Source organism: Mesoplodon bidens (assembly GCF_964165515.1).
Source record: "Mesoplodon bidens genome assembly, chromosome: 9".
Classification (NCBI taxonomy): Eukaryota; Metazoa; Chordata; class Mammalia; order Artiodactyla; family Ziphiidae; genus Mesoplodon; species Mesoplodon bidens.
In genome coordinates this window covers 73,818,025-73,841,512 of record NC_138166.1, presented here as the reverse complement: position 1 = coordinate 73,841,512, position 23,488 = coordinate 73,818,025, and the positions used below count along the sequence as shown (strand labels likewise).

The following is a 23,488-nucleotide window of genomic DNA, read 5'->3' as shown; positions in this document are numbered from 1 at the left end:
TAATCTTTGGCCTTTCTGTGGCAAGATTTACAACTGTGACCTTAGGCTCTACACTCTTTTGGAGTGTAGTCACTTTAAGTTACCAGTGATGATTGCTTTGAGTTACTAGGTCAGTGTGAATTGCCTAATATAATGTCAAATTCGTGCTTGTCAAGGGCTGGGCAGTATTAGGGACATGAAACAAAGTGAATTTTAATGTCTGCAGAAGGCAGTGCTCTGATATACGAGCGGCATCAGTAACAGTGAATTTCCACGGCAGGAGACTTTTAACACCAGTTCTTAACCTCTTCCATGCTATTCATTCTTTAATTCATGAAATATTATGAGTTCACTTTTAATTAGGCGAAAAAGTCTGAAACTACCCGGTTAAAGAGATAAAAAGAAAGAGTTAAGAGCTAGCTCTATCTTAGAGCCAACCTTTTCCTAGTATGATAAAAAGAGAGAGTTGTATGAGGGATGATGCAAAGCTGCAAACAGCGCCCTCCAATTCCGTTAACGCACCACTACCTAGAAGTTGAACTTAAGCCTTCGTCCCGCCGCAGTTCTAAAATGAATACTTTGTTTAAAATTCAGAACTATATCTGGATGACAAGCAGTAAAGGCGGTGGAAGAATTTGCTTTTTAGTAGTCAGACGTTGCCTAGTTTTTAACAGGAAGTCGCGCACAGTATCTGAAACCAGACCTTTCTTTGATACACTGCACTTAAATATGTTACAAACACTAGATGGCACTCTAGGGTCACTTTTCTAGTGTCTTCCTCCAGTACCAAGTTCCTTCGACCTTAATTCCCTCCTTTAAAAAGAGCAAACATGCTATTTAAACAAAGGTCCCTGTAGTTGCTCTGTAGTTCTGTTTTTATATTTATAGTCATGTAATCAATATGTTGGAAGAGTAATTAATTTTTAACCTCAGTCCACGGGGAGATCAAATGTTAGTGGAGTTAATGGATGGAACAGACTTCATTATTCTAAAGTAACACTAATGATAAGGCAGGGAAGAAAGTGGAGGGTTGTAAACAATTGTGTCATCAAACACCATCATAAAGCAACAGTGCAATGTGATCACGGGGTGCTGACCTATTGTCACTCTCCATCAGTGCAGCTGTAGTTTCCACTTTAGTTAACTAGACAAAATTGAAATAGTCTCCTAATAGAGCTTTTAAAATATTTCCTTTTCCAATCAATGCTGTTGGAGTTATTATTCCAAATAACAGTTCTGATTTTGTTGCCCCTCTGTTTTGAAAGTCTTTTGTCATTCCCCCTTCCCTAACACCTTAAGGTGATATTAAAGGCCTTTGATGATTTGAGTCCTCTGTGCTCCTGGAGCATACACCCTAGCTTCTTCAGCCACAATATTTTTGCAGTGCTATGTGCCTGACTGTGTATTATGTTCTTCCAAGAGAGGTAACAACCCAGTGCAGCTTCTGTACTGCATCATATCCCTGGGCATGGAGGGTTCTGGACGGGCTCATTCGCAGGACAGGAGTGGGGTGGCACGGCCAGAGATGAGAGGCTGGAAGCCAAAAAGGACAACACCCACACTCTTTTATCCTGATTGTATCCTCCCATCACCCAACTCCATCTTGGAATTTCCAAACACTTCCCAGAATCATGAGAGAATAAGAAAGATTGTTATGTTGCGGGCAGTGGAGGCTTACAGTCAATCATGCACCAAGGCTTATTATCAATAGACATATTATTATGTCTTTCCCAAATATTATTATGGTCAAATGAATCTCTCTTGTTCCTTAACCATTCTTGTACTTTGCTGACTTCTTTGCTCATATGACTCTCTCCATTTGGAATATCCTTTTCAGGTCTATCCATCTGGGCCCAATTCACATGCATCTTCTTTTACAAAATCTTCTTTAGCCCCTTCTAGCATAATGAATTGCATTATATCTGAACTCTCAGATTTCTTAATTTATATGCCTATTATAGTAATCTATTGCAGTTAGGATTTCTGTCCTTATTTTTCTTTTCTAATAAAATTGTAAATTATATGAGAATTTGTAAATCTTTGTATCTCCTACACTGCTTAACCAAGTGCCTCATACAACGCTGACAGTCCATAAATGTTGAATTTACTGAAATTAGATAGAATAAAACTGGATCAAAGGACCCAGGGTAGATGGCTGTGTCTTTTTCTTGGATTAATCATTAAAAGAGGATGATTAAATGGTTTATTCCATAAAAAACACTGGTTGATACTGGTCTTGTAGACACACTGTGTAAGAAACTATTAGTTGCCTATCAACATCCATTCTCCCCTTATTCCTTAACAGAATTCTGGTTTTTAGCTGGGCCATTGCTGTGAAAAAATAAAGGACTACATTTCCCAGTCACCCCTTGCATCTAGCTGTAGCTCTAAGGCTACATTCTGGCTGAATTTAGCAGAAGAACAGATTTGCAGGCCTTTTAGGGATGTTCTTAAAGAATGCTGATTCACATGGACATAGAGAACAGACTGGTGGCTGCCAAGGGGTAGGGGGTGGGGGAAGGATGGAGTGAAAGACTGGGGTTAGCAGATGTAAGCTTTTATATATAGAATGGATAAACAACAAGGTCCTACTGTATAGCACATAGAACTATATTCAATATCCTATGATAAACTTTAATGGAAAAGAATATAAAAAAGAATGTGTATATATATATATATATATATATATATATATATATATATATATATGTATAACTGAATCACTTTGCTGTACGGCAGTAATTAACACAACATTGTATATCAACTATATTTCAATTAAAAAAAAGAACGTTGATTCTTCCTTCCTGAAACTCAGGAAGCCATTTGCACCACAAAGGTGACCTTGAGGATAGAAGCCATGCACTGGGATGGCAGAGCAGAAAGACTGGAGCCTGGGTCCCTGACAACATCTTGCAGCCTCCATCCCAGTCCCCCACTACCTGTCTCCCAACCTGTTTTGTGTAAAAGAAGGAAACTCTTTTCTCATTTAAGCCACATTATTTTGGGGTTTTCTGAACCTAATCCTGATGCACAGAATCTAGATTAATTGTGGACCATTACTTTTTTTGTTTTCAGGGATTTTCTCTAAGTATGATAATGATCGTATAAATTTATCATCTAAGTATGAGCAGGAGTTGAGGCGCTCAAAGTGAGCAGGTAGATGCAGGATGCACAATTTTCCATTTCAAAATGAAAGAAGACAAGCTTGAATATAATTTGTTAATTATATCTGGATGGTGGGAGTGGGTGTGCAGGGAGAGGGTTAAACAAAATGGAAGAAATTAACAATTGTTGAGGGTCTTTACCAGCTAGTAGCAAAACATACATACTTTTACTTAATCTTTCCAGATGATAACTTTGCATTTTATGAGGAGGTAACTCCTTCTCAAACTCCCTGACCTCTAAACACTGTAGTGCCCTGAGGTTCCATCCTTGGCCCTCTCTAGCTTCCATCCCTAGATGACCTCATCTGGTTCCATAGCTTTATACCACCAAATGTTGATGTTTTTGCCTCTCCAGGCTTTAGACCTACATATTCAAATGTCTACTTGGCATTTCCACTTTTTTGTCTAAAAGGCATCTGAAATTGACTTTTCTGAAGTAGAACCCTTGATCTAACCTGTGACTCTCCCCGCTTTTTCTCTTAGTAAGTGGGGACACCATCCTTCCAGTTGCCTAAGCCAAAAATACAGGAATCATCTTTGATCATTCCCTTTCCCTCCTTACCCATGTATAATTCATGAATACGGTGCATTCATTTTATCTTTAAAATGCATCTTGGACTTCCCTGGTGGAACAGTGGTTAAGAATCCGCCTGCCAATGCAGGGGACATGGGTTCAAGCCCTGGTACAGGAAGATCCCACATGCTGCGGAGCAAATAAGCCTGTGCGCTACAACTACTGAGCCTGCCCTCTAGAGCCCACAAGCCACAACTACTGAAGCCCATGCACCTAGAGCCCGTGCTCCGCAACAAGAGAAGCCACCGCAATGAGAAACCCGCGCACTGCAACGAAGAGTAGCCTCGGCTCACCGCAACTAGAGAAAGCCTGCGCAGCAACGAAGACCCAACGCAGCCAAAAATAAATAATTTTATATAAAAAAATGCATCTCAAATCTATCCACTTAGCTCTACTTCCAATCCCTCTATCCAACTTCAAGCTTACTCTGATCTCATGCCCGGCATTATTCAATAGGCTCCTGCTTCTTCTCTTGCATTGCTACAATCTATTTTCACTCTGCAGCCAGATTAATCTATTAAAAATAAATCATGTCTCTCCTTGCTTAACACCCTTCAGTAACTTCCCGTTGCTGTTAGGATAGAAATCTAAGTGGTTCTTGCTTACATTTCTAACTCTGCCTCATACCATGCTTCCCCTTCAACATATTACTGCCGTGCAGGTTGGTTTCCTGGGCCTTCAACAGGCAAAGCCCTCTTCTTCTCCAGAAGCAGACTCTGTACAGGTGTCCTCCCTGCCTTGACTGCTCCGTACCAGCTGTTCACACTGTGGGGTCCTCCTCATCTTCAGGTCTTAGCTCATGTTTTGATTTCTTAGAGAGGCCTTTCCTGATCCCCCTGTGCCAAATAGTAATTTTAATCTTAATTTTATTATCCTATTTGTTCCTCTTGTAGCACTTATAACAATTTGAAATTAACTTTTGTATATCTATCTCTGTGTATCTATCTATGTATATATCCATCCATCACCTATCTGTCTATCTATCTATCTACCTATCTCTATCACCTTTCTTTCTCTCTACTTTGGGATAAAGGCCCTAGGATGGAAAAGTCTGTCTAGTATATTCTCTGCTGCATCTTTCCTTCTCAGAACAGCGTGTGTTATGTAGAAGGCTCTCAATAATATGTTAAAATGGAATAAATGGACAACCATATTTGTTTACAGGCAAATGGTGAATAGATGGCAGAGCTGGGATGGGAACCTGGCTCTTTCTTGCTTTAAACCCTATTCATTACAAGATCTTCCTATCAGCCAACCAGGACTCAAGAGTTCTTCTCTCTGGGCTTCCTTGGTGGTTCAGTGGTTAAGAATCCACCTGCCAATGCAGAAGACACGAGTTCGAGCCCTGGCCCTGGAAGATCCCACATGCCGCAGAGCAGCTGGGCCCGTGTGCCACAACTACTGAGCCCACGTGCCACAACTACTGAAGCCTGCACGCCTAGAGCCCGTGCTCCGCAACAAGAGAAGCCGCGATGGTGAGAAGCCCACACACCACAACGAAGAGTAGCCTCCACTCACCGCAACTAAAGAAAGCCCGCGCACAGCAACGAAGGCCCAACACAGCCAAATATAAATAAATAAATAAATTTATTTAAAAAAAAAAGAGTTCTTCTCTGAGCAAGACTATTTTATTAAAGCAAGGGCTATTTTAGCTAAATATACTGAAGAACTGCAGTAATAATTTGGTTAACTGTGTTTACTCTATATGATTTTACCTAAATATCACAGGTGCTTTACTTCTATATTTTATTTGAATTATTTAAATAACTGCCTCAACTCTCATTTTTCTTTGCTATCATTTATTATTCTTTCTATGTATGAAGAACCATTTCCTTTTAAAAATAATGTTGTCCATACCCTTATGAACTGGTTAATTTTCTTTCCAACATTTTCTTTTGGGCTGTGTAGATATGACCTAACAGTCACCACAATAATGCTGTTATTTCAAAGGGTAAAGACCTTTTTTTCTTATAAAAAATTGAATGTGAAAAAAAAAAACCACCTCATATAGTGTGAGAATGCCTGTTTTTCTTGGTCATATTTCATTTCCTTAGCAAGACTATTTTCTTCTGCTTTCCATTGTCAGCAGACAAAAAAGATACAATTAAATCAAGGAAACCTGGCAGAGCCGATTTTGGAAAATAAAGTGAATTCAGTTTCTGATTTGAACAAAGAGCAATTTATTATGTTGGAAAAACACTGCCGTGATGAGATTCAAACTCAATGTGTCTCATGTTAACTCAGGACACCACTTCAGATCTGCATTTGTGTTTATCTTTGAGAAGGGGCAGTGATTTCACCCCCAAACTTTAAACTCCGAAGAGGACGTAGAGTTGTTTAAGGGTCAGCAAGCAATTAGCACCCAGAGCCTTTGAGTGGAGGCTGGGGCCAGATTTGCAGCCTTCGCCAGTCCTGAGCTCTTTGATTCTAGGTACAGATTTCTGTAAACAACTCCAGCCATTCTGTTGGAGCAAATGAAGCACTAGGGTTGGTTAGAGGGAATTTTATGAATCAGATGAGTTCTAAAATATATTTAAAATTAAAAATATATTTTAATATATCTAATAACCATAATAATACCATGTATTTGTATAAAACATTATATCATTTAATATTAACAACCAGCATTGTGAGGTATAATTATCTTCATTCTTTATAGACAGGAAAAGTGCAACTTGAAAAATTAAGGGACATTGAGAGTCACACAGATAGTAAAGTCAGCTGAGACTAGACTAGGACCCTGTTCCTAGTGTCACGCTGGTATTACTAAAAAGGATGAAGAAAACTAGCGTCTGTTTTCATAACTTTTTCCTTCACATATTTCTAGATTGTGCCAAACTTTGGACCTGTTTGATGGTAATTTTATTCTAGCACCTTCCACATAGAATCTTTTTGTGGAGAAAGGCAGGTAATTAATAATAATGATGATGATGATAGTAAAAGTCAAGGTCCCCATAAATATTACTGCCACTTCATTAAAGTTTTGAATGCATCGTTTCATTTAATCCTCACACAATCTTATGAGGAAGCCACTGTTTGTATTTTCATTTTACAGATGTGGAACTGAGGCTTAGCGGGGTTAAACAACTTGTCCAAAATCACACCACTAGTAAGTGGTGGAAATGATGAAAACCTAGAGTGTCTGATTCCAAAGTGTGTCCACCTAAGCTCTACGCTATAGCACTTCTATCCAGAATAAGGGGGTGGGAGGGGGGCTTGCCAGGTCACTGGGCCCTGAATTATGACTGGATTAAGTCAGTAATATGATGTCAGCCGATTCAGGTTTCCACATGTGGCCCCTTATGAAATGGACAAAATTAGGCTGGGCATGCTCCTGACAAAAGGACAGTTGGAGTGAAGCAAAGTAACCTGCTGCAGTAAACAGCCCATCTCTGTGGTGTATGTTTACCACGTGTAAATACAGTTCCACTCAGTTAAAAGTTGTCAGCTGAAATTCTGAAATAACCCTCACAGAATGCTGCTTATCAGGAATGAGTGTTTTATTTTTATTACCTAAGTTTAAACCTTTATAACTTCCAAGTAGTCTAGTTTTGAATATTGCAAAAGAGAACTAGAATTTTAGAAAAATGTAATGTTTTGTTGATTTTTTTTAGTATGTTGATTCTGCTTTGTTAAGTGGAAATAAATAAGTCTGTTCTTTAATTATTTTTATTAAGAGAAAATCATTGAAATCTATTTAAATAAAGATTGAGAAAATATTTAAAGAACATCAGTTTGAAGGGACACCAGATTCTCAGCCAGCTAGGGAGTTGGGGGAGCATGGTCCAAATAGCTCAGTCTAGCCCTCTTTACTAAAATCAAAAGGGGGATTTCAGTGGAATTTCAAAGTCACAGAGGTTGAGAGACAGTCTCCTTGACTGGGGAGATTATGCTGAGTAGTAGTTTGGTCAGTAAGATGGAGGCTTGTGAAGGATGTTCTGAAGTGTCTGGCTTAGTTTAGAACTAATGCAGGGTGGAAATTTCTGGAAGAATATACATGAAAGTGTTAAAATCAGTTACACTTAGGGAGTGAGAATGGAGAGTGTGGGAGAGTGGTCAGAGGATATTTCCTGTCCATTTTGTATGTTTTTGTCCAACTGAATTTTTTTTTCCATGAGGATATATTTTGTAATAAAAATAAACAAAACAAAACGAGACATAGCAACATAAAGACTTGATGCAGGGAACGTCTAGGAATGGGCATAGGTTTTCAAGCAGGAAAATGACATAGTCAGATATAGAATTTTGGCAGCTGGTTTTAGATTATAAGAGTCAGTATGGAGAGGGCAGAATAAGGAGGTCAGTTGTTAGAATAACCTTGGAATAAGACGTTGAGTAATGACTTCTAAGCCAACTGTAATTTGGAGGCAATATTCTAAAGCCCACATGTGGAGGATCCACATTTTCTTCACATCAGAGTAGTTAAAATAAAATGTTCAAAGTAATCATAATTTAAAATTTGATATGCTTGCACTAGAGGGAGTTACATTTTTATTAAGAGCTTAAATCTCTGTCAGTATAACAATCCTTAAGTAAACATATCCTCAGAGTAAAAGTAGGAGATAGATGTATGAAAAAAATATATAAAGGATATATTACAAATGAATAGAAAAAATGAATAAGAGCAGCACATGACTCATGAACTTTTTTTTTCCCTGTGAATCAGGTAGGCTCGATGGTGGCAGCTCTGTTTTTTCACTTTCTGTCATTATAAGCATTCGTTTACTAAACTAACAGCATTTCATCAAGCAAGACTAATTCCTGAGAGCATTACCTTAGCCCATTAGCTTCCAGACAGTCATTAATTCCTATGACATGTCTTGGGATGAGATCATTATTATTATCATTATTGTTTTATCAATTAAGTTCATTTTCAGAAAAAGTATCTATGTAGTTTTAACAGTGGGTATTTTGTTTCTGAAACATGTTTTTATAGTATCTTTGTGATAGTGATTTCTTGTTTTACCCAAGTGTTTCCATAGATCTTTTGGCTACCACTGAAGCTAGTTTAAATTCCTTACATTTAATTCTCATAATCTAACAAAAAATCAGAAACAGGTTTGCAAAAGTATCCTGATAGGATATTTGGGTTTCTCTGTATTTTTCTTTATTGGTATTTCTGAAGTACTCTCTAAAGGTGATCATGTGCCTGACTTCAGAAGTGTGGGACAGGATTTCACAAAGGCTCTGAATTTGGCATTTCTTGTTTACAAGAATTGTTGTCACTGATGAATATGGTGGTGGTTTAGTCACAGTTCTGTGGAAGGGAAGGCCCTGCTTGACTATAATGGAAAGGGCAGATGTCACCGTAACAGTGGCAAACATCAAAGTGATGGCTTGGGTTGGCAGACAATAGTCTGTCCATTACCACTTTCCAACACTTCTAGAATTAGAGACAGAAAGAAAACTCATAAAACAACTGTGAAAAGTATAAACAACCAAGAAAGGTAAAGGAAAATGAGATGAAATATGGTGCTTAAAAATTCCAGGCTGCCCAATAAAAGCGGGAACTGATGTTACAGACCCCATGGACCATGATGGGGAACACAAATGGTTTGGGGAGTCAGTGAAAAACGGTTCTGACATGTTTGGATGCCAAAGATTTTTAAAGTTGATCTCTTTGGGCTTGGTAAGATTTTATGCATTTTTGTCGTTCCAGCCCAGAGGTCTAAGGATTAGTGGACGTTTCTGCCAGCCTGGAACTCGTGTGGTGGAAAAAAATGTACCCATGTGACAGTGAAAGAGTGAACACATAAAGACAAAAGGCTTCTTTTCAAGAAAAGGATAAAAATTAATTATCATTGTAATCTGGGACCAGTGCTTCAAAATAATGTTAAATTAGGGCTTCCCTGGTGGCGCAGTGGTTGAGAGTCCGCCTGCCGATGCAGGGGGCACGGGTTCGTGCCCCGGTCTGGGAAGATCCCACATGCCGCGGAGCGGCTGGGTCCGTGAGCCATGGCCGTTGAGCCTGTGCGCCCGGAGCCTGTGCTCCACAACGGGAGAGGCCACAACAGTGAGAGGCCCGCGTAACAACAACAACAACAACAACAAAAAGTTAAATTAGTAGTTTACTTAAATTAAAAATTTCCGTTCATGTATCCTAAATATGGCCATTTTCATCTCAGAGTTGCTTCCTTAATGCTAACTAGTTTTTGTGGAATGCTTAACCAGGTAGGATTTAACTGCCCAGGAGAGTGGGACTTGAGCCCTATTCTAAATTGAATTATATGGAGAACTAGATCTTCGTTAAAAAAATAATAAAGGATTAGGAGCTATTTGGATGATTGATGCTACTGTTATATGGAAATAATGAATTAATTAATTCCTATCAGTTTTTTTAAAAAACCTATACTTTTAGTGATAAGAAGGAAAACACACTCATCAGAATAGCTCAGAAGCATGCAATTGGGAAAAGGGTGAAGACAGAAGTACCTTCTGTTTCCAGCATTAGTTAAATATTTGCCTTGATGCCAACACAGTACTAGTTGGATGACAGGATAGTACGTTCTATTAATGATGGGCTTTTCATTATTGTAGATATGCTTTTGCAATTTTCCTAGATTTCTGCTCCAGGGTCACATGGTAAGTCAATAGTAGTTATAAACCTCTCAGCATTGTGATCAATACCTTTGGCTGACGTAATCTAGACCTCTGGTGTAATTTACAACAAAGGACAGTTTGGGAGAGCCTCTATTTTATTACTTTCAATTCACCAACTGAAATATTTCACTGGTTTATGACTGGAGTTATTTCCAAGTTTTGATAGATAGGGAATTGAGATAGTCCTGAAGAAAAATGTCAGGTATGAAGAGGAAAAACACTTTATGGAATTAAAAGCAATAAGCATTTCTTCCTTTGGGGCATAATGTCTGCATACCTTTCTCCTGAAATTGTCTAAAGCACCACAAGAGTGCATCCTACGTGTCTGCGTAGTCAGCTATGTATGTCTAGTCATCCAGATGGATTATATTAACGAAGTATTCCTTATCTTCCAAACACACTCCATATAACATGTAACACCATATAACAATACTGTACTTAGTCTACTTTTCCTGAGTTTGAATAATCATTAACCACCCATTTGAGCAAAGCAAGGAACAGTAATAATCTCTAGACATGAATACTGAGAACTGGGATTCCTGTCCTTGTGCCTTCCTGTAACTTTCCTATAATTTAGACAGGTTGTTCTTTTCCAGGTCTGTTGTGAATTCTAGGTCTGAAGGCTAAACAAAAAAAAAGGAAACTAGTCATTGGAGAAGTGATTAAAGGAATAATAGAGAGTTTGGAGAAACAAGAAGGGATAGAGGTAGTCTTTGGGTGATCGGCACTAAGAGGAAAGGTGCCAACATCTTGTCATTGTTTTGTCATGCTTCTCAGCCCCCACCTGTACTGTCGTATCAATATTCAAGGACGAGGTAGAATTACAGCTTTATTTCCACTGTATAAAGCTCGTATGACATGACGGATGGGGTAAGAATCTGTATTTAAACATCATAAGGTTCCTTTCAGGCTTCATTTCCCTTTCATCAACTGCAGGCTACATTTACATGGGCTTTTACTGAAGATAATAATAATATCACAATTATTGAGCAACTATGGTATCCAGGTGACTTTACACACTATTTTTTAGTCCTTATACAACTTTGTGCAATAAGTAGGACTAACCTACATGACAGACAAAGAAACTTAGATTGAGAGAGGTTCAGTATTTTGCTCAAGATAAGTCAGAGCTTGATCTATTTGCTTTACTAAGAAGCTTCACTTGGTATGTTTAAACTGTGATACCTGCCTTGATTTCAAACTATTTTACAAAGCTATAGTAATCAAAACAGTATGGTATTGGCATAAACCTGTCACATAGATCAATGGAACAGAACAGAAATCCCAGAAATAAACCCACGTGTATATGGTTGGTTAATTTTCAACAGAGGCACCAAGGATATACATGGAGAAAGGATAGTCTTTTCAATCAGTGGTGCTGGTAAAACTGGACAGGCACATACAAAAGAATGAAACGGAACCACTATGTTATGCCATTCACAAAAATCAACCCAATATGGATTAAAGACTTGAATGTAAGACCTGAAAACGTAAAACTCCTAGAAGAAAACATAGGTAGTAAGTTCCTTGACATAAGTCTTGGTAATAATTTTTTGAGTCTGGCACCAAAAGCAAAGGCACCAAAAGCAAAAATAAAAAGTGGGACTATATAAAACTTAAAAGCTTCTGCACAGCAAAGGAAACCACCAACAAAATGTAAAGTCAAACTACTGAATAGGAGAAAATACCTGCAAATCATATATCTGATAATGAGTTATATCCAAAATATACAAAGAACTCATACAACGCAGTAGCAAAATAACAATCCAATTAAAAAGTAGGCAGATCTGAATATATATTTTTCCAAAGAAGACATATAGATGGTCAACAGGTACATGAAAAGATGCTCATCATCACCAATCATTAGAGAAATGCAAATCAAAACCACAATGACGTGTCAGCTCACACCTGTTAGGATGACTATTATCAAAAAGACAAGGGGGAAAAAAAAGGCAAGAGATAACAAATAATGGTGAGGATGTGGAGAAAAAGGAACGCTTGTTCCCTACTGGGAATGTAAATTGGTGCAAACACTATGGAAAACAGTATGGGGGTTCCTCAAAAATTTAAAAAATAGAACTACCATACAATCCAGCTCTTCCACTTTCAGACATTTATGCAGATAAAATGAAAATACTAACTCAAAAAGATATATGCACTCCCATCTTAGCATTATTTACAACAGCCAAGACATGGAAACAATCTAAGTGTCTGTTGGTGGATGAATGGATAAAGAAAATTATATGTATATATATATATAATTCAGCCATAAAAAAGAAGGAAATCTTGCCATTTGCTACAACATGGATGGACCTCAATGACATTATGTTAAGTAAAATAAGTCAGATAGAGAAAGACATATGATCTCACTTATATGTGGACTCTAAAAAAACCCCCCCAAAATCCCAAAACCAAACCACAAATAAAACCCCAGAAAAAGAGCTCATAGATACAGAAAACATATTGGTGGTAGCCAAAGGGGATGAGGGGGTGAGAGAAATAGGTCAAGGGGTCAAAAGCTACAAACTTCCAATTATAAACTGTGAAGCCTCTTCAAGTTGGTTTACAGATCTAAGAAAATGCACAGTTCTAATATTCACTAACTGTGTAATATTGTTTGTCTCTTCAATTAAATTCCTTGCGGGGGGAGAGACTGTTTATTTGTAAATCCCCATTACCTAGTACAATGCCTGATGTATGTAGATGCTCACTACATATTAGTGGAATTAAATTAAATACTAATTAATTTCTTTTACATAATGTTAACTTGTTTCCTGAACTAAAATAGGTAAATTAACAATGCAAGACGTCAGCAATTAAACATTTAATGTGCTTGTACATGTTTTGTATCCCTTCACCATATTTCTTTAAGGATGCAATCTCCTGTGTAGGTCAGAGAGAGCAAAAATATAATTGATGCCTACACTGTGGAGTGAAAAATCCTGTGGTAATTAAAAATACAGAGCATCAAGCAAAACTTTGCAAAGGGATATCTTTTTATCCCTCTCTCCCTAGAAAGATTCCCTTCCACCCCCCATGTCAGTGATTCACCAAACATCATGGGAGCTACCTAGGTAACTCTGTATCTGTGGTGGCTTAAAGTGATTGACTGAAGACAAGGAAATCCTGTTTCAGTAGAGCATTGTTTGACGACATGGTAAAAAAGTGACAGACACTTGGGATATAAAGATGACAAGGTCTTGTCCTTCTGGGCATGGGGTCTGATTGAACTTCCTATGGAAATGCATCTCTTGGAGGGGAGGGAGTTTGACTGGGTACAGGCATTAAATTCTCTTTCACTAAAGAATCAGCCCCCACTATACTTTGTAGGCACTAGTTTAAACTTGGACCTTTTAAAAAAAAAAAAAAAATCAGACAGCCCCAAAGCTTAGATGACTGAAATTTCACCTTTGAATCCCTTTACCATTACAAGAATATTCATGGATATAACCTGAAGGTAGTTGCTCTAGTCCCTGGGGGCACCTGAAGAGTGGGAACCTGTGTAGATGAAAAGAGTAGTTTTAAGGGGGTAAGAAGGTCTCTCTCCTCCAACACCCAACTAGGTATCTCTGTGCCAACTGTGGGGTTGCAGCTCCATTGTCACGTCTTCTGGTCCAAGGATGCCCCTTGCTGGAGAAGAGGATCAAGCTGAAGTAGGGGCCAGGTGCTCTAGCAGTTGAAAGGTTGTCAGGGAAATGTTAGGTAATTCAGCAGCCCAGGGGAAACCACGCTTAGAGAGACAGACTTCCTGAGATTCAAGGATGCAAATTATTTTAGATGTCTATGCATTAACTTGACTAACACTCTCATAAATGGATGAGTTGGTATAGTCAGGTGAAATCAATCTTAGGCTTCCTCTGTCATTATGTAAATGGAGTAGGTAATCAGGCATGACTAGCAAAAACCAATCATCAGTATACAAGATGATACATCACTTTAATTGTACGATTTATCAGAACAACAACTATTAACATACAAAGTACCATTCAGCTCAACTGCAGGTATAGGCAGTGACAAGTATCTAATTCTTTGAAGAATCACTTAACTCCCACAATCTGTCCAGACACATTAACCTAAGGACACGTTTATAAATAGCAAACATGATTTTCACATTGTAGCTTTCTCAAGCATATATACAGGTGTGCAGTCTTGTTGACGGGTTGATTACATAAGCGCTATTCTCGATGTATTCATTCTCTTGACATCGGTGGAGACAGTTATTTCTTTCTGCAGAGTGGATTTTTTCTTCCTCATCCATCATTTACAATATTCTTTGAATCAGTATTACTTTTTACACTTCTGAAATAGTAATATTTGAATTGGAGTATCTCTGCAGTACAACTCCTTGTGTCTTCTGGTAAGTTCCACCATTGTCAAAGAGCTTTTGGTTGTAATCACTCTCTCTCGCAACAAGAGCCCAACTCTACTATTGGGTTTTAGCATAACACACGCTTTATAGCTTGCTGTGTTAACCCTTGGCTTCAAGTCCTGATGATGTAATGAGGGTGGGGTGTACTGGCAGTCAGTACATTTCCTTATCACTATTTACAGCCATTTAAAACCATGCTGTTATTAATCCAAGTCCGACATACCTTTTCTGAAATGTTCACAGTGCAGTATTTTTGTGGCCTAACAAAAGTTTTTTTACATCATTAAAAATAAACCTTTTTATAAAAATATAATACTTTAAATGTTTACATCAACAAAACCAGTTAGAGTATACTGTGCCACATGCATTATACAGTAGTAAGCACAAAATCCCACAGAACAAAACATCACAAAAGTCCTGACCAGAGTAACTGTTCATCCAGGTGAAATGGCCAGAACTTTCAATTGCCTTTTTTTCTTTCCCCTAAAATGTGTTTTGCTTAACACAAAACATGTCCTAATGCAAAACTGGACTCCTCCTGATTTTATTGTCTCCAATTGTTTGGGGGGTGGAAGGCTGCCACCTGAGAAAGAGGCTAATATTTCCAGTCCATCGATTCTTTCTCGGCTCTACTTATGAGCCATGATTGGAACCAATAAAGTTTTAGTCAGATGTATTTTGCTTTAAAAACATGCTGAGTTACCTTTAAAAACATTTATCATCACAAATTACTTGTTTCATTTTCAGAGACATCATTAAAAAAAACCCAAAAAACAGACAAAACTCTTCTAAATGTCCACATCCAGATCAGAAAGGTATCATTCTCAAACAGTTGATTTTTAAATGACAAATATTTCACTGTGACTAAGCTATTTTATGAAAACCTTAACGTTGTCTATGTACATATGTAAATATTCCTACTAATTTATAAACACATTTCATGTCCTGTTGTTTTGAAATGTTGACCGTGTTGTCTATGGATAGTTCTCCAATAAAAGGAATGTGTAGACAAAAATTTAAAAGGGAATGTTTACCTAATGGGTAAATGACAACACCAGTAATAAAAAAAGGTGTTGTTCATACAACACATAAAAGTTATTTGAAACACTTTAATTCTAAATGAGTGGCCTGGCCCCAGGGCTGCTATGTCTGTCCTGGACATTACCACTTCTTTTGAATTTTCTGTGATCAAGAAGCCCTCAAAATGCATTGCTTCAGTTCCCCATATGAAATCAGGTGGGATCCTGATTTTTAAAAATTTCAACCCAGCATTCAGGTTTTGGCCTGAATGTGACAGGAGAGTCATCACAGTTGCAGGACTGCTGTTGGTCACTGGCCTGTGGGACCAAGCTTCTGGCTCCAATGATTTGTCAGATGAGAAAGTCTGTAGAATCCAGTCATTTTAAATAACAATATAAGGTCCTATAATAGTGCAATTTTGGCAAAAGCAAATAATACCTGGTGGCCTTTCAGTGGCCAGGCAGTGAAAAAAATATTGGACAAAGTGTGGACTGTTGTTTGGACAGTTCAGTAATGCTTCTCAGAAGGGGGCTGGTGGTACAGGTGCCTCCATCCATCATGTATCCCCCTCGCCATCAACATTATCTTGTGATGACAACAGAGAAGGATATGGAGCGACACATTTGACATTCACGTATGTAGCGTTCACATGGACATAGTGCTCCCCAATGAAAGTAGAGAATATCGCTGATATCCTGGAGACCAGTTCAGAAAAGGATGGGCGCAGTTCGGCTTTAGGGTGCCAGCATTTCAGCATCACTTCATACCTGTTTCAGAAAGGAAACAATGCTGTGAGGACTCTGAAGGCAAGTATTTCTGTAAAAGTAAAGAACATAAGAGCTACAGAAGATCCTGTTGGAATTCTTACTTACAAGGGATCTGGGCAGTATTCAGGTTGTAGGAGCCTTCTGCCTTGCAACAAATATACTGTTATATCAAAGGTGTTGACATCAGGATAAGGTGGTGCTCCTCTTGTCATCAGTTCCCAGAGGAGCACGCCAAAGGACCACTGGTCAAACAAGGGAAGGGAGAATCCAGGTGAGGGAAGGGTGACCACACAAATATGAAAGGTGATCAGCAGGTTTTCATAACTAAACTTGGTTTAGTGTATTCAATACTATTGCTGTTTTGGGCAAAATCTTCCTTAAAGGCAATCAGTAAGCTACATAATTATGACTCGTTTAAACCAGAATTGGATAAAGTTTAGATTACAAGTAAATGTAAAGTTTTCAAAGTCCACATGATGATTAACATTTCATCAGTAGTTTGTAGAGTGCATTTTCCAAGTTCTCTCTTACAGGGTCAAAGCATTAAAACGTTTCTATCCTTCTTTTTTACAATAGCTTCACTACAATTTTAGATTCTTAGTAGAAAAGAAAAGACAAGGCTTCCAAAATTTAAATGTGTGGGATTTCCAAGTGAATGTAAATACTCCTTAAGAAATGTAACGATATCTAAAAGTTAATGCTAAAAGAGAAGGTCTAAGTCAGTAAAAGCAAAAATCCATATTAAAAATCAGAAGTAATAAAACTGCTAGGCATCAAGGCTCTCAACTGAAAATGAATTTCAATAAAATATATTTTGAAAATGTTAAAGGAGGAAATTAATATAAAACAGCTGTAACAGTACTTTACAGGATGATCACAAGGCCACAGAGAGGTTGACTGATTTGCTAAAGATTCCCCAATAAATCTGAATTCACACAGGGATAAACATTTAAGAGTTCTTGACTCTTAGGTCTTGCTTTGTCTACTAAACTTCACTAAGTATGCAATTTCTTGATTTAGAGCACTCTCCTTGGAATAGATCAGGTCATACATATTATCTCGCCCTGGACATGTGCCAAGGTGAGAATGACACAATGAGAGTAAGTCAGCATGTGTGGGTCACCGAGGACCAAGGAAATCAGTTCTCCCCTAGCAACACTTCCAGGACACTCACAGACCAAGAAGCACATGGGGGCAGGAATGAGGCACTGAGAAAAAAGAAGCTAGGAGGGCAAAGAGAATACAGATCAGACATGCAGAGCCGGAAAACATAACATTGAGAAGCAAGTGTAGCTCGTAATACTCAGCAAGAAGGAGAATGAAGCTTGTGTTTCTGAAAGAAAGAAACCAGGTAGACACTGTGGTTGCCGATACAAATCTCCATTATGACTTTTTCCCTTTGTCCGAGTGCGAGAACCCTTTAAGGTCACTGACTTCCTTGATCCAAATAGAGAAAACAAACTCCTTCCCAGGTGGGCACTAGATAACTTTGCCCTTCAAAGTCAAAGTTTTCAATGCCTAAAAATCTTATGAGTCACCTCTGACAACTTCACTGTGTTAAACTTCAAGTTCCAGAATTTGCATTAGAATTTAAATCAATCTAACAAGTATCTACTGACCCTTGATGATGCACAAGTAGGTCACTGTTCAAGTTACTGGATAGGCCCCAAGGCTGATTTAACAGGGTTAAGAGTATTATGCAATTAACTGTCACATAGAACAATAAGATCTAATAACTGTGATACACAGCAATTAAAGAAAAGAGGTACAAATGTTGTGAAAAGGCAAAGGGATAATAGTGGGGTACTGAGAAAGGCTTTAGGAAGAAAGTGACAGTATAGCGCGTCTTGAGGAACAGGGAGAATATGTTAAATAGATACGTGTATTGTAAGTGCAGAGTGTTCTGGATGGAGGGACTGGGCCCAGGGATAAGAGTACTCATGTATTTTTTTGAACCATAAGGACAACAGGTCACTCTGCTTGATGTGTGGAGTAGATGAAGGGACGACGGATAGATAAGGTTGAAAGGGGACCATGTTTTTGAATGTTGAACCTGGGTTAAACTGAAATCGATGGGATGTGACTGGGGTCGAGCTCCAGGAGATTGCATCTGTAAACACTCTGCTTTAGACAAATAGGGGAAGCCCATCCACAACATGGAGACCAGTTAGGAGGTTTCTGAACAGGAGTAGGTGAGGGCTGCTACTGTTTACTGGCAACACAGAACCTTATGAGACTGAACTCCTGAATTAGAGTGGTGGGAAAGAGTACGTGTCATCGAATGAGGCTGGCATGGGTGGGTGTCATGCCCTTTTAAAAAAAAGACTGTCTTATTTAATCTTTATAACAACCCTGTAATGCAATCAGTTTTGTAGATGTTTTAAGGATGAAGAAACCAAAGTTCTGAGAGGCTGATAACTTGTGTGTGATCAGGTTTCCCTAGCCAACAGCCTAAGCTATAGGATGCCTGGAGGCAAATTTGCAAAAAAGGGGAAAGAGTTGGATCAGTTTATAAGGAATGATAGGGCTTGAACAATAACTGGGTATCAGAGGAGTGTTGCAGGAATCATGGGACAGAAGAGGTGAGAGGGAGGCAGTTTCCATGAACAGTCCGCATTCCAAACTCCCCATAACAGCTTGGACCGCCAGGCTGGTGTGGGGGAGGGGCAGTGAAGGAGGAGAATGATGCTGACCAAGAAGAGAGAGGCTGATGGGGGCTGGGAGAGGGAGGGGGAGAGAGAGACAAAGGGAGGGGGTGGTGTACAATACCTGTGCGTTGAGAAAGAAGGACACAACACTGTAAAGCGACTATACTCCAATAAAAATTAATCAAAAAAGAGGAAAAAAAAAGAATGATGGAAACAAGTCAGTTTAAGCTTCAAGACAGGAGAACGCTGCCATTCTTGCTTATTGTGTGAATGGTCAAGTCTTTCTGAATATCTGAGCACCAGCAGTGAGCTCACCTGAAGAATCTCTGCCTCACTTTATCAAAGGTGATGCTCAAAGCAGTTATTAGAGGTGAGAGATTGTTATAAGCTGTAAAAAGTGATAGAAAGGCACACTGCCGAGGCAATCAAGGAATAGACACAGCCAAATTTGAGCATTCGAGAGTAGGTAAATTGAGATACAACACAATTTATAAAAAAGCATAATTGATTTAAAAAAATGGATAAATTGATAAAATTTAACAACTGGTAAATTGATAACATTTTCAATAAAATTTAAAACTTCTGCTCTTTGAAAGATACCATTAAAAAAATGAAAAGGCAAGCCAAAGACTAGAAAAATATATTGGTAAAAACACATATCTGATAACATGTACCTGTATCCAGAATATATAAAGAACTCTCAACTCAACAGTAAAATAACAAACAACCCAATTTAAAAAACACCAGAAAATAAATTCTGAAACTTAAAAAATGGGGAAAAGACTTGAGTAGACGTCTCACAAAAGGTAGAAGAAGGATGGCAAATAAGCACATGAAGAGATGTTTAACATCATTAATTATTTGGGAAATACAGATTAAAAAGAAAATTAGACACTACTACAATCTATTAGAATGGCTAAAATCCCACAAACTGAAAATGGCAAATGCTGGTGAGGATGCCGAACAACTAGAACTCTTATATATTATTGTTAGGGGTATAAAATGACACTGGCACTGTGGAACAGTTGGCAGCTTCTCATAAAGTTAAACATACACTTAACTTACAACCCAGTAATCTTACTTCTAGATATCTACTCAAAAGAAATAAAAATTATGTTCATATGAAAACCTTTAAGTAAATGTTACAGCAGTTATAATTACGTATAAGCAATTGCCTAAAACAGGAAAGAACTCAAATGTCCTTCAAGCAGTGAATGGATAAACACAATGTGGGACATCTGCACAGTGGAATACTACTTAGGAATAAAAAGGAGTGAATTATTCTGCTATGGAAAAGAGTATTCAAAAAATTAAAAATAAAATTACCATATGATCCAGCAAGCCTACTTCTGGGTATATATATTCAGAGGAAATTAAATCAGTATCTAGAAAACATATCTGCACACCCATGTTCATAGCAACATTATTCATAGTAGCCAAGAGATAGAAGCAATCCAAATGTCCATTGACAGATAAATGGATGAAGAAAATGTGGTATATACATACAATGGAGTATTATTTAGTCTTAAAAAAGGAAATCCTGTCATATGCTACAACATGGATGAAGCTTGAGGACGTTATACTAAGTGAAATAAACCAGTTAAAAAAATACAAACACTATATGATTTCACTTATAATGAGGTATCTAAAGTAGTCAAACTGTTAGAAACAGAAAGTAGAATGGTGGTTGCCAGAGAGTCTGGGGGGAGGGGGAAATGGGGAGTTGTTCAGTGGATACAGAGTTTCAGTTTTGCAAGATGAAGTTCTAGAGATCAGTTGCACAGCAATATGCATATAGTTAACACTACTGTACTGTACCTTAAAAATGGTTAAGATGGTCAATTTTATGTTTTTGCCACAATAAAAAAAGGAATAACTACTGATGCATTGATACTACTGATACCTCTCAAATGCATTATGCTACGTGAAGGAGACAGACTCATATTTACTGTATGATTCCATTTATATGACATTCTAGAAGAGGTAAAACTATAGAGACAGAAAACAGACCGGTGGTTTCCAGGTCTTAGCATTAGGGCAGGGGTTGAATATACAAAGAAGCACAGGAAATTTTCTGGGATGATGAAACTGTTTCATATCCTGGTTGTGGTGGTGGTGAATATACAACTGTATGCAATCTTTAAAACTTAAAGAACTGCACAATAAAAAGGGTGAAGAATTGGTATATTGCACAATGGTGATACCATTAATAGAAATAAAGAAGTGAGGCATTGAGAGTTGGCAGGAAAGAATTTGACTTTGAACATGGTAAATTTGTGTTGCTAATGAAAATATCTAGGAAGAGAGATTCAAAGGGGACCCTTGATGGGAATGGTTGAAATTGGTGAGAGAGGCTGACACCTGGGGACCAAAATCCTGGGGGAGAGTTGTGTGTAAGTTTGTGAGAGAAGAAAGAGAAGCTGTCAAGGTAACGAAAACACAGCCTAAAAGCAGGAGGAAAACAAGATGGTACAGTGTCCCCCGAAACCAAAGAAGGAGGAAATTTCAAGAAGGGAGGAGTAGTTGACGATATTAAATACTGCAGAATGGTGAAGCAGGATGAAAAAGCCAGTTGGTTGAACAACTGAGAAGTCAGTATTGACTTTAATGGAAGCATCTGTACTAAGCGTGAGACACTGTGTAATACTGGGTATGAGTAACTGCACATATAGAGACACTCCAATTTTGTCGGAAAGGGCTTCAAGAGTATTCAGACTTTCGCTGAACTCCATCTGGGCAACTGCGAGACAGTAGACCTTTCTACAAACAGGCAAGTTTTTGCTTGTAGGTCTCAACATACATATGGTTTATTACATGTTTTGGAAATGTTCCATGTCAACATTCAAAAGATTGTGCTGTCCTGGAAATGAAACTTTAAGCAAATTTATCCATGCAGTCAATAACCATTTTCCAAAGCAGCACTGTATGGATTACTCAGGTTCACCCTTTATGTAGTACAGTATAGTGTGTTTCAATAAGGGGGAGAAAGACAAAGCACTTCGTATCTATAGAAGCCTGTGTAAATTTCTAGTCAAGTATCTGAGTGACAGTTGTTTTATAAGCAGTGCTAACCTCCCTGCAGTGTGCGTGTATTTTTGTAGAGAGAGTAGTGTGTGTACAGGGTTGTCAAAAAGCTCAGAATCCTAACTCTTGCCTTGAGCACCCAAAAGTTCATCAGGCTTCTTTAGTTTTAATAACTTTGCTGAGGTATGGTTTATATATCATAAAATTTGCCAATTGTACAGTCAAGGATGTTTAGTAAATTTATATAGTTGTGCAGCTATCATCACAATTCAGTCTTAGATCAATTCCAACACCCCAGAAACTTCCCTCGTGCCTGCTGGTAGTCAATCTTCGCTCCCACCCTCAGCCCCAGGCAACCGCTGATCTGTTTTCTGTCTCAATCTTTGGCCTCTTTCTAGAAATTTCACATAAATGGAATCATTCAACGTGTAATATTTTGGGTCTGCCTCCTTTAACTTGATACAATGTTTCTGAGGTTTATCCATGTTGTAGCATGCATCAGTGGTTCCTCTATGTTACTGAATAGTATTATTCTGTTGTATAGATATACCATGTTTTATATACCCATTCGCCAGTTGATGGACATTAAAATTGCTCCTGGTTTTTGGCTATTATGAATAACACTACTGTGAGCATTCATGTGCAAGTCTTTGTGTGGGCATATGTTTTCATGTGCTTATTAGCTAGCTCTTCATACATCTCCATGGTAAAATCTATGCAAATCTTTTGCCTATTTTTAAAAAATGGGTTATTCTGTCTTCTTATTGAGTTGTAAGAGCTAGTTCTGGTTCTTACCAGTAGTCAAGTCTGGATGAAATGTATGTTCTTTGAGGATGAGTTAATTCTCCCTACCTTATGCCTTCACTTGCCACCATCATTAATGTGTCCTCCAGCCTACCTCTCTAGCACCTGCTTTTTTCATCTTTTTTCAGAGCCTTTAGGATCAGAATTCCAGGCATTAAGCTCTAGCATGGGCTATCACATCCTCTTACCAATCTTATCCACCCTGAAGTCCCATTCCTCCACCTTGTCCTGTGATATACCTGTTCATTGAAAACGGACTCCCAGTCACCCTCAACTTATTCTCTAATGACTCCCCCACTTCCTCAGGAACTGAAACTCTGTTTTCACTTAAAGACCACAATGTCTTTGAAACTCTTACCAATAGAGGCCACACCTCTCTTTTTTTTTTTTTTTTTTTTTTTTTTTTTTGCGGTACGCGGGCCTCTCACCGCTGTGGCCTCTCCCGTTGCGAAGCACAGGCTCCGGACGCGCAGGCTCAGCAGCCATGGCTCACGGGCCCAGCCGCTCCGTGGCATGTGGGATCTTCCCAGACCGGGGCA

General features: G+C 38.4%; 1 protein-coding gene across 2 annotated transcripts in view; it reads right to left on the bottom strand.

Moving 5' to 3' along the window:
- Positions 1 to 14,234: 14,234 nt before the first annotated feature.
- The window catches only part of MET (MET proto-oncogene, receptor tyrosine kinase), a 129,051-nt gene continuing 119,797 nt past the window's right edge, over positions 14,235 to 23,488 (bottom strand). For both annotated transcript variants that reach the window (XM_081244452.1, XM_081244453.1), the window contains 2 exons: positions 16,579 to 16,715; positions 14,235 to 16,473 (listed from right to left, as the gene is read on the bottom strand). In XM_081244452.1, coding sequence (XP_081100578.1) covers positions 16,263 to 16,473; positions 16,579 to 16,715 — 348 coding nt within the window. In that variant the 3' untranslated portion in view covers positions 14,235 to 16,262. The remainder of the gene's footprint in view (positions 16,474 to 16,578; positions 16,716 to 23,488) is intronic.